The 16,280-nt window shown below is 40.4% G+C and overlaps 1 protein-coding gene across 2 annotated transcripts in view; it reads left to right on the top strand.

The window, feature by feature from the left end:
* The window catches only part of arhgap24 (Rho GTPase activating protein 24), a 215,225-nt gene that overhangs the window by 82,847 nt on the left and 116,098 nt on the right, over positions 1–16,280 (top strand). For both annotated transcript variants that reach the window (XM_036936831.1, XM_036936830.1), the window contains one exon: positions 2,034–2,121. In XM_036936831.1, the coding sequence (XP_036792726.1) occupies positions 2,034–2,121 (88 nt within the window). The remainder of the gene's footprint in view (positions 1–2,033; positions 2,122–16,280) is intronic.

Here is a 16,280-nt window from a genome sequence, read left to right as displayed (position 1 = left end):
GGGATGTTCTCTGTTTAGTGAGTCCACCAGATCAGAGGCAGTAGGGATGACCAGGGATGTTCTCTGTTTAGTGAGTCCTCCAGATCACAGGCAGTAGGGATGACCAGGGATGTTCTCTGTTTAGTGGGTCCCCCAGATCAGAGGTAGTAGGGATGACCAGGGATGTTCTCTGTTTAGTGAGTCCTCCAGATCAGAGGCAGTAGGGACAACCAGGGATGTTCTCTGTTTAGTGAGTCCTCCAGATCAGAGGCAGTAGGGATGACCAGGGATGTTCTCTGTTTAGTGAGTCCTCCAGATCAGAGGCAGTAGGGATGACCAGGGATGTTCTCTGTTTAGTGAGTCCACCAGATCAGAGGCAGTAGGGATGACCAGGGATGTTCTCTGTTTAGTGAGTCCTCCAGATCAGAGGCAGTAGGGATGACCAGGGATGTTCTCTGTTTAGTGAGTCCACCAGATCAGAGGCAGTAGGGATGACCAGGGATGTTCTCTGTTTAGTGAGTCCACCAGATCAGAGGCAGTAGGGTTAAGCAGGGATGTTCTCTTGATAAGTGTGCGAATTGGACTATTTCCTGTCCTGCTAAGCATTCAAAATGTAATGAGTACTTTTGGGTGTATAGGAATGTAGTGAAGTAAAAGTAAAATTTGTCAAAATATAAACAGTAAAGTAAAATGGAGATACCCAAAAAACTACTTAAGTAGTACTTTAAAGTATTTTTACTTAAGTACTTTACACCACTGATCAGCAGACAACACAAAATAATTGTCATGAGTTTGATGAGTGTTGATTGACTTATTTAAATTAATCTACTGAATGAACACAGTAAGTATTACGTTAATTCTGAAACAACTGTGTGTATTGGGTTAAGTCTGAAACAACTGTGTGTATTGGGTTAAGTCTGAAACAACTGTGTGTATTGGGTTAAGTCTGAAACAACTGTGTGTATTGGGTTAAGTCTGAAACAACTGTGTGTATTGGGTTAAGTCTGAAACAACTGTGTGTATTGGGTTAAGTCTGAAACAACTGTGTGTAATGGGTTAAGTCTGAAACAACTGTGTGTATTGGGTTAAGTCTGAAACAACTGTGTGTATTGGGTTAAGTCTGAAACAACTGTGTGTATTGGGTTAAGTCAAATCAAATCAAATCAAATCAAATTTTATTTGTCACATACACATGGTTAGCAGATGTTAATGCGAGTGTAGCGAAATGCTTGTGCTTCTAGTTCCGACAATGCAGTAATAACAAGTAATCTAACTAACAATTCCAAAACTACTGTCTTGTACACAGTGTAAGGGGATAAAGAATATGTACATAAGGATATATGAATGAGTGATGGTACAGAGCAGCATAGGCAAGATACAGTAGATGGTATCGGGTACAGTATGTACAAATGAGATGAGTATGTAAACAAAGTGGCATAGTATAGTATAAAGTGGCTAGTGATACATGTATTACATAAGGATACCGTCAATGATATAGAGTACAGTATACACGTATGCATATGAGATGAATAATGTAGGGTAAGTAACATTTATATAAGGTAGCATTGTTTAAAGTGGCTAGTGATATATTTACATCATTTCCCATCAATTCCCATTATTAAAGTGGCTGGAGTTGAGTCAGTGTCAGTGTGTTGGCAGCAGCCACTCAGTGTTAGTGGTGGCTGTTTAACAGTCTGATGGCCTTGAGATAGAAGCTGTTTTTCAGTCTCTCGGTCCCAGCTTTGATGCACCTGTACTGACCTCGCCTTCTGGATGATAGCGGGGTGAACAGGCAGTGGCTCGGGTGGTTGATGTCCTTGATGATCTTTATGGCCTTCCTGTGACATCGGGTGGTGTAGGTGTCCTGGAGGGCAGGTAGTTTGCCCCCGGTGATGCGTTGTGCAGACCTCACTACCCTCTGAAACAACTGTGGGTATTGGGTTAAGTCTGAAACAACTGTGTTGTGTATTGGGTTAATTCTTAAACAACAGTAGGTATTGGTTTGCATGTTGAAACTCTACCTCTGACTTTCCTCTGTCTTCCTTTTTCTCTAGGGGACCATTCTGTTACCTGGAAACAGAGTCACTGAGCATCCCAGCAATGGTGACGAGGGGGGGAAATTCCTGTTTGAGGTCTCTGCAGGTAAGACGAAGAAATAGAGCTGCTTTTAATCTTACGCAAGCCAGAGCAAATCCAGACGTACTATTCACTGGAAAGACCTTAATTCAAGGGCACCTCGTGATGAAAATGACAATAGGGTGACATTGCGACAGAATCCATTACAATCACACCTCCCAAAAATGTAAAGTGTTTGGGAACACTTGCTGTCCCTTGCAGTCACAGCTCAGTAAACACATCGAACACAGGCGACTGTTGTTATTTTCTGAGATGGATCTAGAGTGTTAGCAACATTCACTCTCGTCATTGTTTTGTGTGGGTCTCTGTGGATTATAAAGACATTACAAATTCAATCAAATCTGCTCTGCTGGAAATGTCCAATCTTCCTTCACTGCAAAAAAAAAAATACCCACATCTTATTTTGATCAAATTATTGTTTTGTTAGACATAATACACATTGTGTCAGTGGTCTCTTAAATATTCTGACGTCTAATGTCAGATTCCATTTTTCTCTCCTTGCTAGCAGTATATCTTTCTACCACATCATAACAACTGCCCTTTGTAGTTTGACGTGACACTCAGTGGGAAATATTTTGATGTTGCACAGCTGGTGAGTCATTGACTTATGCAGTGACTGGGTTCGTCCCAATTGGGGTTTCTCACCCTATTCCCTACATAGCAGTGGTTGGAACCAGTTCAGGGAACAGAACATTTTTTGAAGAATAGAAACAGAACCGGGAATGAAACTGATCTATAGTGTTTTCCAGGAAACAGATTTGTTTTTTTTCTAATCTTGAGAACTGGTAAAAAAAATATGTATTTCTAGATCCAAAAATATTCCTAAAGTCTAGTATATATTTCTGCAATTCAGAACGCTCCATGTCCACCCCTCTCGCTCACTCTCTACCCAGCTGTGAAATTTCAGATGCATCTCGCCCATGCACTTATCTGACCAATCAAACACAGCTCCAAAGAAAGCTTTTCTATTTGTGCTAATTGGTGGAGTAAATTAATGAGATTAATATAACAATGCCATTGATTTCACAGGTAAAAAAAAATATATGCGAAAAGGAACTATATGAACTGTTGTTGTTGTTCGAACCAGTTCAGAACCGGTTCGGAACATCGGAACGGAACAGAAGAAATAGGGGGTTCTCTTCGGAACAGAGCGATTGGATAATAATTTCGGTTCCAACCCCACTACACAGTGCACTAATTTTGAGCAGAGCCCCATGAGCCCTGATCAAAGGCAGTGCACTATGTAGGGCGTAGTGTTCCATTTGGGAGTCTTTGTTTGGGTACTAGTTGTTTCTTTGATGACCCTTGACATTCTTCCCAGAGCTCAGTGGCTCTTTGAGTGAGACACACACACAAACTGTGGACTTTGACCTTGCAGACCCTGAAGCTGCAGTCGGGATGGCCTTGACTAGAGACTAGAGAGTACACAAAGGAAAAGGGAGTTAAGGGGGAGTCCTGGGAAAAAAATATTTCTAAGCACGGTCTGTGTCCCAAATGGCCCCCTATTCCCTACATCGTTACACTACTTTTGAACAGGGCCAATATGGCTCTTGTCAACAGTAGTGTACTATATACCAGGACCAATAGGACTCTGGTCAACAGTAGTGTCCTATATACCAGGACCAATAGGACTCTGGTCAACAGCAGTGTACTATATACCAGGACCAATAGGACTCTGGTCAACAGTAGTGTACTATATACCAGGACCAATAGGACTCTGGTCAACAGTAGTGTACTATATACCAGGACCAACAGGACAGCTGTAAGAAATCCCTCAGCTGGTCTGTGGGGGAATGCGTGACCAACTCCAATCGATCCACCAGAGAGGAATGTGTAGAGGATGTTGTGTACTGACCCATGATGGAAACACAGAACACTCATCTTTCCCTTTCTGGTGTACCCCTCCTTTCACTCCCTCGCTTCTTTCATTCTGGTGTATCATCCCCCGTTGCTTTTATGAAGAAAACAGAATTGAGATCCAAGAGGTTATTGTTCTGTATTCTATTGACTGATCCGTGACTGATCTTTATTCCATTCTGTATTCTATTGACTGATCCGTGACTGATCTTTATTCCATTCTGTATTCTATCGACTGATCCGTGACTCTTTATTCCATTCTGTATTCTACTGTCTGATCCGTGACTGATCTTTATTCCATTCTGTATTCCCCCTGACTAATCCGTGACTGATCTATATTCCATTCTGTATTCTTCCTGACTGATCTGTGACTGATCTTTATTCCTTTCTGTATTCTACTGACTGATCCATGACTGATCTTTATTCCATTCTGTATTCTATTGACTGATCCGTGACTGATCTTTATTCCATTCTGTATTCTATCGACTGATCCGTGACTCTTTATTCCATTCTGTATTCTACTGTCTGATCCGTGACTGATCTTTATTCCATTCTGTATTCTTCCTGACTGATCTTTATTCCACTCTGTATTCCCCCTGACTGATCCGTGACTGATCTTTATTCCATTCTGTATTCTATTGACTGATCCGTGACTGATCTTTTTTCCATTCTGTATTCTATTGACTGATCCGTGACTGAGCTTTATTCCTTTGAATACAATCAAGAACCAAGGCTTGTTCTCTCATGGGTTATTGTGACGGTTCTTTATTCCAGTCAATACAATGTGCCCTTGAGTTCTTCTATTTGGGTTATTAAAATGAATAAGTGAAGCTTGTCTGAACAGTGCCTGTGCTGCTTTGATTGTGAGTCTGTGTCTCAGCCTTTGTTTTTGGAGAGTTGTGTCCTTGCAGCCTATCTATCTAATGATTTGCACTAGCCAAGTGGTAGACGTATCAGTTCCAGTGTAACTTTGTAGATTTTTTTTTTTTTTTTTGCCTTTTGTTACTATTTTGTAACTTTTTGAATTAGTCCATTCATTGACATTTCCTGTAAGGCATGCATCACCCCTTCCACTCAATGTGGTGTTTCTATTACAGTGCATAGTGCGTGTGGCCCACTGGACTAAATATTCCTGGCATCTGGGTTTTCCTCTAATTCATACAGCCAGCCTGCTAACTCGAAAACATTTCATCCTCACATTGTGAATGCTGTTTCATTCACTAGAAGACGTTGTGCGTGTGATTCTCATGCCAGGAACAGGGAGAAAGAGATGATTTTCAGTGACTTGGACCAGTGTATTTTCCTGTCAATCACTTTTTTGTACGTCCCAAATGGTATCCTATGGGCCCTTGTCAAAAGTAGTGCACTACATAGGGAATAGAGTGCCAACACGTTGTGAATAATTGCTTATATTGTTCATGTGGACTCTGTTACATGAGATAACAAAACATAAGGCTTTAGTTTGGGGATGAGTGATGGCCGAACACATGTCCATATGTCTTGGTGTTTGGGCACACACAATAAACGATATACTGTACGTACTTCAACATAGGATAGAGCAGATTGTAGGTTTCTAGGTAAAGCACAGACCTAGATACTCCTTCCTGAGAGCATCACTGATAATGACGGTAGATTATATGCAAGGCAAGCTATGTTTTGTCCTACAGCTATAAATCTCTACTTTGGTCATGTGGAATAAATGGGCATATTCCGTTGAACCTTTTAATTAGATTTATATATATATAAAAAAACATCTGACCTGAATGATAAATGAACTGATGGCTGAGTTAAGAACACTAAGAGAGGAGCATAAATCATGTTTTTTAATCAGCAACTATCTTTTCTGTTCTGAAGTGACTTGTTACTCATAATAAATTGTTCCGGCTGTTGCCGTAGACCAGGGATGGGCAACTTTGATGTGGGTGTGGGGCCACAAAATATAAGGGGCCCCAGTGGCTGGTCTGCGTACCCACGCATGCAGTCAACTGATTTGTGCAATCAATCCACTTGTGCAGTTAAACTACTTAACTCTCTAAACTAAATCCATTATACCAGAAGCCAGGGCCAGTTTTCGTCTTTTGGTGGGCCTAAACACCTCGCGGGCAAATCATTTTACTGGCACCCCCGTCGTGACGGCGGAGAGAAGAAAGTACGTTTTAAAGTTAAAAATTTATAACAAATGTCATGAATTCTACACATTTTGCCACGGGGCCTAGAGAAAATGTCGCAATTTTATAACAAATGTCATGAATTCTACACATTTTGCCATGGGGTCTAGAGAAAATGTCGCAATTTTATAACAAATGTCATGAATTCTACACATTTTGCCACGGGATCTAGAGAACATTTAGCAATTTTATAACAAATGTCATGAATTCTACACATTTTGCCATGTGGCCTAGAGAAAATGTTGCAATTTTATAACAAATGTCATGAATTCTACACATTTTGCCACGGGGCCTAGAGAAAATGTTGCAATTTTATAACAAATGTCATGAATTCTACACATTTTGCCACGGGGCCTAGAGAAAATGTTGCAATTTTATAACAAATGTCATGAACTCTACACATTTTGCCATGGGGTCTAGAGAAAATGTCGCAATTTTATAACAAATGTCATGAATTCTACACATTTTGCCACGGGGTCTAGAGAACATTTAGCAATTTTATAACAAATGTCATGAATTCTACACATTTTGCCATGTGGCCTAGAGAAAATGTTGCAATTTTATAACAAATGTCATGAATTCTACACATTTTGCCACGGGGCCTAGAGAAAATGTTGCAATTTTATAACAAATGTCATGAATTCTACACATTTTGCCACGGGGCCTAGGGAAAATGTTGCAATTTTATAACAAATGTCATGAATTCTACACATTTTGCCACGGGGCCTAGGGAAAATGTTGCAATTTTATAACAAATGTCATGAATTCTACACATTTTGCCACGGGGCCTAGAGAAAATGTTGTAATTTTATAACAAATGTCATGAATTCTACACATTTTGCCATGGGGCCTAGAGAAAATGTTGTAATTTTATAACAAATGTCATGAATTCTACACATTTTGCCATGGGGCCTAGAGAAAATGTTGTAATTTTATAACAAATGTCATGAATTCTACACATTTCTTCATGGTGCAGAAAGAAGAAAAAAAATCTGTTTTACTGCAAATTTCCTGCAATTCTATCAATTCTATTCAGTTTGCCATAACATACTCCATGTTAATGGTGGTATCTGAGTGAAAGTGGCTAACAAAATACATGTGGGGCCAGGGTACGGGATTACTACACATTTAGGTAGCTGAGTAGACTCATTTAATTTTGCTGACATGGCTAATTAAGTGACCGTCAGTGACAGACATAACAGGAGGGAAACTGCTGAAACACAACCACATTTAGAAATTTGCACCTTGTGTCTTGCTCCATGGGCCTACAAAATGGAATGTGGTTGTCCATCCCTGCTGTAGATTGTCACAGCCTGTCATAGCCCAAAGTAGACTGATAAAGCATCTATACCCATGTTTTATAAACCTTGTGACAGGGTTTTGACAAGGTTAATGCATGACACTTTAATCAGTTATATCATTGGTGTTTAACCCTAACCCTTTTGACACAGTTTCAATACAGGTGGTATGCTAGTGTGGTTCATACATGACACGTCAGTCAATCATATCATTGCAGTTTTTTTTGTCTTCCGAATGGCAATCAATCAAGTTTTGTCGTGTCACATATTCAAAATGGAATAAGGAATAAAAGTCAACTTTATTTTTAGATCAGGCAAACCAGCAACCACCCTAGGAATTTGAAATGCAAACATTGCTTCCAAGAATAGCTTGTTGTCCTAGCGTTGCCCTTGTCTTAGAAAAGAGAGAAGGTTGAGCTGAAAGTGGCATTGTTGGGGGAAGCTGTGGGTGAGAGGGAGCGATGGTTCCTCTTTTAGGGAAACAGTCTGAGGGAGAGATGGTTCCTCTGAGACACTGAGTCATGTGGAAAGAAGAACACCTGCTGTCTGTGTTCCGGTAAACCATAACCATAGAATTGGAATTGTTAGACTGGACCAGTGAAATATATCCGTGATGTGAGTGGCTTTGACCCTTCTTGCAATTCTACGTCTAGGAATCCATCACCCCCCAGACAGACATGGCCTGGGTCTGCCTAGCTGGCATGAAGCCCTAAACTCTGGATCCTGGTTCCATTCTAACGTCCGTAGTGTACTACTTATATCAGAATGCTGAGTGGCACGTAAGTGTGAATATTGGAACGGAGCCTGGGTCTGCCTAGCAGCAGCCCTGAGCTCTGGTTCATGCTCCTGTCACAGCACCCGGGTAATCGGGGTCTATAATGCTAGTTTAATGGGGGTCCTCAGTCTCTGGGGTTGCATGATATTATTCTCACTTTCAATGGGCTCAGTTTATCTCTTTATAGCTGCCTGACACACACACACACACACACACACACACAGTGTTGAATCATATTATCGTCACCTTTGGTTATGGCTTAATTACAGTGAGCCAGGAGGGGGTAGAGGAGGGCTATTCATTATCTCTGTCTCCCCACGTACAGAGAGCTCTGTGTGTGTGAGTGTGTGTGTGTGTGTGTGTGTGTGTGTGTGTGTGTGTGTGTGTGTGTGTGTGTGTGTGTGTGTGTGTGTGTGTGTGTGTGTGCGCGCAACAGGAGCAGACATGGAGGTCATGTGCTTGAGCGATTTACAGTCTTGCTAATTTTATTTAGGGGGTTAATGTTTGACAAGAAGCTGACAGGGGGGAGGAGGGAGGTAGAGAGAGAGGTGGGGAAGAAGTCAAAGTCAGGGTCATAGCTGTAGTATAGCTGTTCAGCCTCTTAAAGCCACAGGATTTCATGGCAACAATGGCAGTATTTCAGTAGTGTGTTGCCGCTCACACCACACAGGATCCCTATGGATTTAGGAAGGATTTCAGTGTGCAGTTTGAGAGAGAGAGAGAGAGAGAGACAGAGAGAGAGAGAGACAGAGAGAGACAGAGACAGAGAGAGAGAGAGAGAGAGACAGAGAGAGAGAGAGAGATAGAGAGAGACAGAGAGAGAGAGAGAGACAGAGAGACAGAGAGAGACAGAGAGAGAGACAGAGAGAGAGACAGAGAGAGAGAGAGAGAGAGAGAGACAGAGAGACAGAGAGAGACAGAGAGAGAGACAGAGAGAGAGAGAGAGAGAGAGAGAGAGAGAGAGAGTGAGAGAGAGAGTGAGAGAGAGAGAGAGAGCTGGTAATGTTTGTATGCAGCTGGTAATGTTTGTATGCAGCTGGTAACGTTTGTATGCAGCTGGTAATGTTTGTATGCCGCTGGTAATGTTTGTATGCAGCTGGTAATGTTTGTATGCAGCTGGTAATGTTTGTATGCAGCTGGTAATGTTTGTATGCAGCTGGTAATGTTTGTATGCCGCTGGTAATGTTTGTATGCAGCTGGTAATATTTGTATGCAGCTGGTAATGTTTGTATGCAGCTGGTAATGTTTGTATGCAGCTGGTAATGTTTGTATGCAGCTGGTAATGTTTGTATGCAGCTGGTAATGTTTGTATGCCGCTGGTAATGTTTGTATGCAGCTGGTAATGTTTGTATGCAGCTGGTAATGTTTGTCTGCAGCTCTGTAATGTATATCATGTAGTCAATAGCAACAGCATCCTGTAGACCTCCCCCTACATTCCACTTAGTAATGTAATACTGTATTCTGCCAGGCTAGGGCTTTATGTACCAGAACGGTGGGCAATGTGCCTTTTCCTGGCATTGGGCGGGTCATGTATTACTGTGGCTTTGTTCTCTTTCTGTGCCAGGTTGAGGCCATGCATGTGGCATGTGGATGACCTGCCCATATCCCATCATGGCTGGGCATCTGGTGTAAGTCTTCAGAGCAGCGTGAAGCACAGGATTGGTTCAGGAGTGTGCACACGCACACACAACGTACGCCTCGTAGCCTCATAACTCTTTTGGGGAGGGTGTGCTGATGTTTTTAGTTAAAGAACCGACAGCATGGTTACTTAATCTGCACTAGCAGCATATCGTATTGTGAGAGAGTTACAGAATAATAACGAAATGGCTGACACTATCAAGCTGTGTTCCACAACAGTAGGCAGAAAGTCAGTAATACAGTAGGTCCATATTTCTGCCTGTAAGAGAGGTACTGTTTATTCCACCTTTCCAGTAGAAAGTTATACAATCCTTATCGGCAGTAGTCCTGTGGGAGTTGACTGTACTACCCAAGAGAGTGCAGCAGTAGTCCTGTGGGAGTTGACTGTACTACCCAAGAGAGTGCAGCAGTAGTCATGTGGGAGTTGACTGTACTACCCAAGAGAGTGCAGCAGTAGTCCTGTGGGAGTTGACTGTACTACCCAAGAGAGTGCAGCAGTAGTCCTGTGGGAGTTGACTGTACTACCCAAGAGAGTGCAGCAGTAGTCATGTGGGAGTTGACTGTACTACCCAAGAGAGTGCAGCAGTAGTCCTGTGGGAGTTGACTGTACTACCCAAGAGAGTGCAGCAGTAGTCCTGTGGGAGTTGACTGTACTACCCAAGAGAGTGCAGCAGTAGTCATGTGGGAGTTGACTGTACTACCCAAGAGAGTGCAGCAGTAGTCATGTGGGAGTTGACTGTACTACCCAAGAGAGTGCAGCAGTAGTCATGTGGGAGTTGACTGTACTACCCAAGAGAGTGCAGCAGTAGTCCTGTGGGAGTTGACTGTACTACCCAAGAGAGTGCAGCAGTAGTCATGTGGGAGTTGACTGTACTACCCAAGAGAGTGCAGCAGTAGTCATGTGGAAGTTGACTGTACTACCCAAGAGAGTGCAGCAGTAGTCATGTGGGAGTTGACTGTACTACCCAAGAGAGTGCAGCAGTAGTCATGTGGGAGTTGACTGTACTACCCAAGAGAGTGCAGCAGTAGTCATGTGGGAGTTGACTGTACTACCCAAGAGAGTGCAGCAGTAGTCATGTGGGAGTTGACTGTACTACCCGAGAGAGTGCAGCAGTAGTCATGTGGGAGTTGACTGTACTACCCAAGAGAGTGCAGCAGTAGTCATGTGGGAGTTGACTGTACTACCCAAGAGAGTGCAGCAGTAGTCATGTGGGAGTTGACTGTACTACCCAAGAGAGTGCAGCAGTAGTCCTGTGGGAGTTGACTGTACTACCCGAGAGAGAGATTGGACCATAGTGACTCTGAACATATTGGATTCTCTCCACCTGTAATTGTCTGGTGCCATGGAAACTTTATTATCGTACAATATATGAAGCCAAGTCATATATTTCTCTATGCTCAATTCACTTTTAATGTTGAGGGATTTTATAGTGACTTCACCATGTCTTCGGTCCGAAGAATATCATATCTATCTATTGGTTATTGCCTGAGTATTCTGAAACGACACTGTGAAAATGTATGGCAACATCAGAAAACGACACTGTGAAAACGCATGGCAACATCAGAAAACGACACTGTGAAAACGCATGGCAACATCAGAAAACAACACTGTGAAAACGCATGGCAACATCAGAAAACGACACTGTGAAAACGCATGGCAACATCAGAAAACGACACTGAAAATGCATGGCAACATCAGAAAACAACACTGTGAAAACGCATGGCAACATCAGAAAACGACACTGTGAAAACGCATGGCAACATCAGAAAACGACACTGTGAAAACGCATGGCAACATCAGAAAACGACACTGTGAAAACGGATGGCAACATCAAAAAACGACACTGTGAAAACGCATGGCAACATCAGAAAACGACACTGTGAAAACGCATGGCAACATCAGAAAACGACACTGTGAAAACGCATGGCAACATCAGAAAACGACACTGTGAAAACGGATGGCAACATCAGAAAACGACACTGTGAAAACGCACGGCAACATCAGAAAACGACACTGTGAAAACGCATGGCAACATCAGAAAACGACACTGTGAAAACGCATGGCAACATCAGAAAACGACACTGTGAAAACGGATGGCAACATCAGAAAACAACACTGTGAAAACGCATGGCAACATCAGAAAACGACACTGTGAAAACGGATGGCAACATCAGAAAACGACACTGTGAAAACGGATGGCAACATCAGAAAATGGTATTGCTGATAAACATGCACTATAACCATAGAGTGAATTCTAAATCTGTATTCTGAGAGACAAATATCATGACATTGATAAAGATTGTTGTTTGTTGCTTCCCATCCATCTGTAAAGGAAAGTCCAGTAGCACACTGCAGAGATCTAATCATCAGCTGTTGTTGTTGTTGTTGTTGTTGCTGCTGCTGTGGCTGTGGCTGTGGCAATGCTGACTTGTCCATTGATCTTGTGCTAGCCAGGACAGGTACACTGTCATTTTCCAGCCAGTCAGTCACAGAAGCTTGAGCTAGTGGTAACTGCAGTGTGTGTGTGTGTGTGTGTGTGTGTGTACGTTTGTGCGTGTGTTGCTCCCTGTGCACTGCCCTAACTGACTGGAATGTGTGAGCCACAGTGGCCTCTAATTATTAGCAAAACACTGACTGACCACCAGGCTACAAGACCTGTCATCCCCACAAACAGGGCCAACTGTCATCAGCGGCCAGCTGAGGAGAGGTCACACACACACACACACACACACACACACACACACACACCGGGGAGAAAGTAACGCCTGGAAAAGTCAAGCCTGTTAATAACTGCTTCTGCTCAGACTTTCAAAAGAAAACACTGTAGTAGTGTACAGTCTAGACACTGTAGTAGTGTACAGTCTACAGACACTGTAGTAGTGTACAGTCTACAGACACTGTAGTAGTTAGTGTACAGTCTACAGACACTGTAGTAGTGTACAGTCTATAAACACTGTAGTAGTATACAGTCTATAAACACTGTAGTAGTGTACAGTCTATAAACACTGTAGTAGTGTACAGTCTATAAACACTGTAGTAGTGTACAGTCTATAAACACTGTAGTAGTGTACAGTCTATAAACACTGTAGTAGTGTACAGTCTATAAACACTGTAGTAGTGTACAGTCTATAAACACTGTAGTAGTGTACAGTCTATAAACACTGTAGTAGTGTACAGTCTACAGACACTGTAGTAGTGTACAGTCTATAAACACTGTAGTAGTGTACAGTCTATAAACACTGTAGTAGTGTACAGTCTATAAACACTGTAGTAGTGTACAGTCTACAGACACTGTAGTAGTGTACAGTCTATAAACACTGTAGTAGTGTACAGTCTATAAACACTGTAGTAGTGTACAGTCTATAAACACTGTAGTAGTGTACAGTCTATAAACACTGTAGTAGTGTACAGTCTATAAACACTGTAGTAGTGTACAGTCTATAAACACTGTAGCAGTGTACAGTCTATAAACACTGTAGTAGTGTACAGTCTATAAACACTGTAGTAGTGTACAGTCTATAAACACTGTAGCAGTGTACAGTCTATAAACACTGTAGTAGTGTACAGTCTATAAACACTGTAGTAGTGTACAGTCTACAGACACTGTAGTAGTCTATAGATACTATTGTAGTACACTACAGTATATATATATATTTTTATTTTTTTTACCTTTATGTAACTAGGCAAGTCAGTTAGGAACAAATTCTTATTTTCAATGACGGCCTAGGAACAGTGGGTTAACTGCCTGTTCAGGGGCAGAACGACAGATTTGTACCTTGTCAGCTCGGGGACTGTAGTGTACTTCTATAGTATCTATAAACTGTAGTGTACTTCTATAGTATTTATATACTGTAGTGTACTTCTTCAGTATAAATAAACTGTAGTGTACTTCTATAGTATTTATATACTGTAGTGTACTTCTTCAGTATCAATAAACTGTAGGGTACTTCTATAGTATCTATAAACTGTAGTGTACTTCTATAGTATCTATAAACTGTAGTGTACTGCTATAGTATATATGGACTGTAGTGCACTTCCATAGTATCTATACAGTATATAGATACTCAATACTGCCCCCAAGCCACCAAGAAGTTAACAAGTCAACATTCAGAAGGCCGCAGGGCCAGAAGGCCGCAGGGCCAGACGGCCGCAGGGCCAGACGGATTACCAGGACGTGTACACAGAGCATTCGCAGACCAACTGGCAAATGTCTTCAATGACATTTTCAAACTCTCCCTGACGGAGTCTTTAACACTTCTTTGGTTGCTACATGATTCCATATGTGTTATTTCATAGTTTTGATGTCTTCACTATTATTCTACAATGTAGAAAATTGTTTTAAAAAATAAAGAAAAACTCTTAAATGAGTCGGTGAGTCCAAACTTTTGACTGGTACTGTATATGCAATAAAAATGTAACGCTATAAAAAAACAAAACAACAGCTGATTTAAAAAAAAAAACAATTAAAAACACCTAAAGAAATGACTAATGATGTACAAATTTACAGGAGGTCTGTGCTTAGGCTGCTATTAGGACACCATGGCAACTATATAACTAATGGTACTATATAACTAATGGTACTATAGAACTAATGGTACTATAGAACTAATGGCAACTATAGAACTAATAGTACTATTGAACTAATGGTATTATAGAACTAATGGTACTATAGAACTAATGGCAACTATAGAACTAGTGGTACTATAGAACTAATGGTACTATAGAACTAATGGTACTATAGAACTAATGGTACTATAGAACTAATGGCAACTATAGAACTAATGGTACTATAGAACTAATGGTACTATTGAACTAATGGTAATATAGAACTAATGGTACTATAGAACTAATGGTACTATAGAACTAATGGTACTATAGAACTAATGGTACTATAGAACTAATGGTACTATATAACTAATGGTACTATAGAACTAATGGTACTATAGAACTAATGGTACTATAGAACTAATGGTACTATAGAACTAATGGTACTATAGAACTAATGGTACTATAGAACTAGTGGTACTATAGAACTAATGGTACTATAGAACTAATGGTACTATAGAATTAATGGCAACTATAGAACTAATGGTACTATAGAACTAATGGTACTATAGAATTAATGGCAACTATTGAACTAGTGGTACTATAGAACTAATGGCAACTATAGAACTAATGGTACTATAGAACTAATGGTACTATAGAACTAATGGTACTATATAACTAATGGTACTATAGAACTAATGGTACTATAGAACTAGTGGTACTATAGAACTAATGGCAACTATAGAACTAATGGTGCTATAGAACTAATGGCAACTATAGAACTTATGGCAACTATAGAACTAATGGTACTATAGAACTAATGGCAACTATAGAACTAATGGTACTATTGAACTAATGGTATTATAGAACTAATGGTACTATAGAACTAATGGCAAATATAGAACTAATGGTACTATAGAACTAATGGTACTATAGAACTAATGGTACTATAGAACTAGTGGTACTTTAGAACTAATGGTACTATTGAACTAATGGTATTATAGAACTAATGGTACTATAGAACTAATGGCAACTATAGAACTAGTTGTACTATAGAACTAATGGTACTATAGAACTAATGGTACTATAGAACTAATGGTACTATAGAACTAATGGCAACTATATAACTAATGGTACTATAGAACTAATGGCACTATATAACTAATGGTACTATATAACTAATGGTACTATAGAATTAATGGTACTATAGAACTAATGGTACTATAGAACTAATGGTACTATAGAACTAATGGTACTATAGAACTAATAGTGCAATAGAACTAATAGTGCTATAGAACTAATGGCAACTATAGAACTAATGGCAACTATAGAACTAATGGTACTATAGAACTAATGGTACTATAGAACTAATGGTACTATAGAACTAATGGCAACTATAGAACTAATGGTACTATTGAACTAATGGTATTATAGAACTAATGGTACTATAGAACTAATGGCAACTATAGAACTAGTGGTACTATAGAACTAATGGTACTATAGAACTAATGGTACTATTGAACTAATGGTATTATAGAACTAATGGTACTATAAAACTAATGGCAACTATATAACTAATGGTACTATATAACTAATGGTACTATAGAACTAATGGTACTATAGAACTAATGGCAACTATAGAACTAATGGTACTATTGAACTAATGGTATTATAGAACTAATGGTACTATAGAACTAATGGCAACTATAGAACTAGTGGTACTATAGAACTAGTGGTACTATAGAACTAATGGTACTATAGAACTAGTGGTACTATAGAACTAGTGGTACTATAGAACTAATGGTACTATAGAACTAGTGGTACTATAGAACTAGTGGTACTATGGAACTAGTGGTACTATAGAACTAATGGTACTATAGAAC

Source organism: Oncorhynchus mykiss, chromosome 12, assembly GCF_013265735.2.
Source record: "Oncorhynchus mykiss isolate Arlee chromosome 12, USDA_OmykA_1.1, whole genome shotgun sequence".
Classification (NCBI taxonomy): Eukaryota; Metazoa; Chordata; class Actinopteri; order Salmoniformes; family Salmonidae; genus Oncorhynchus; species Oncorhynchus mykiss.
The sequence above is the reverse complement of the archived record's forward strand: the minus strand, read 5'-3'. Positions and strand labels throughout refer to the sequence as shown.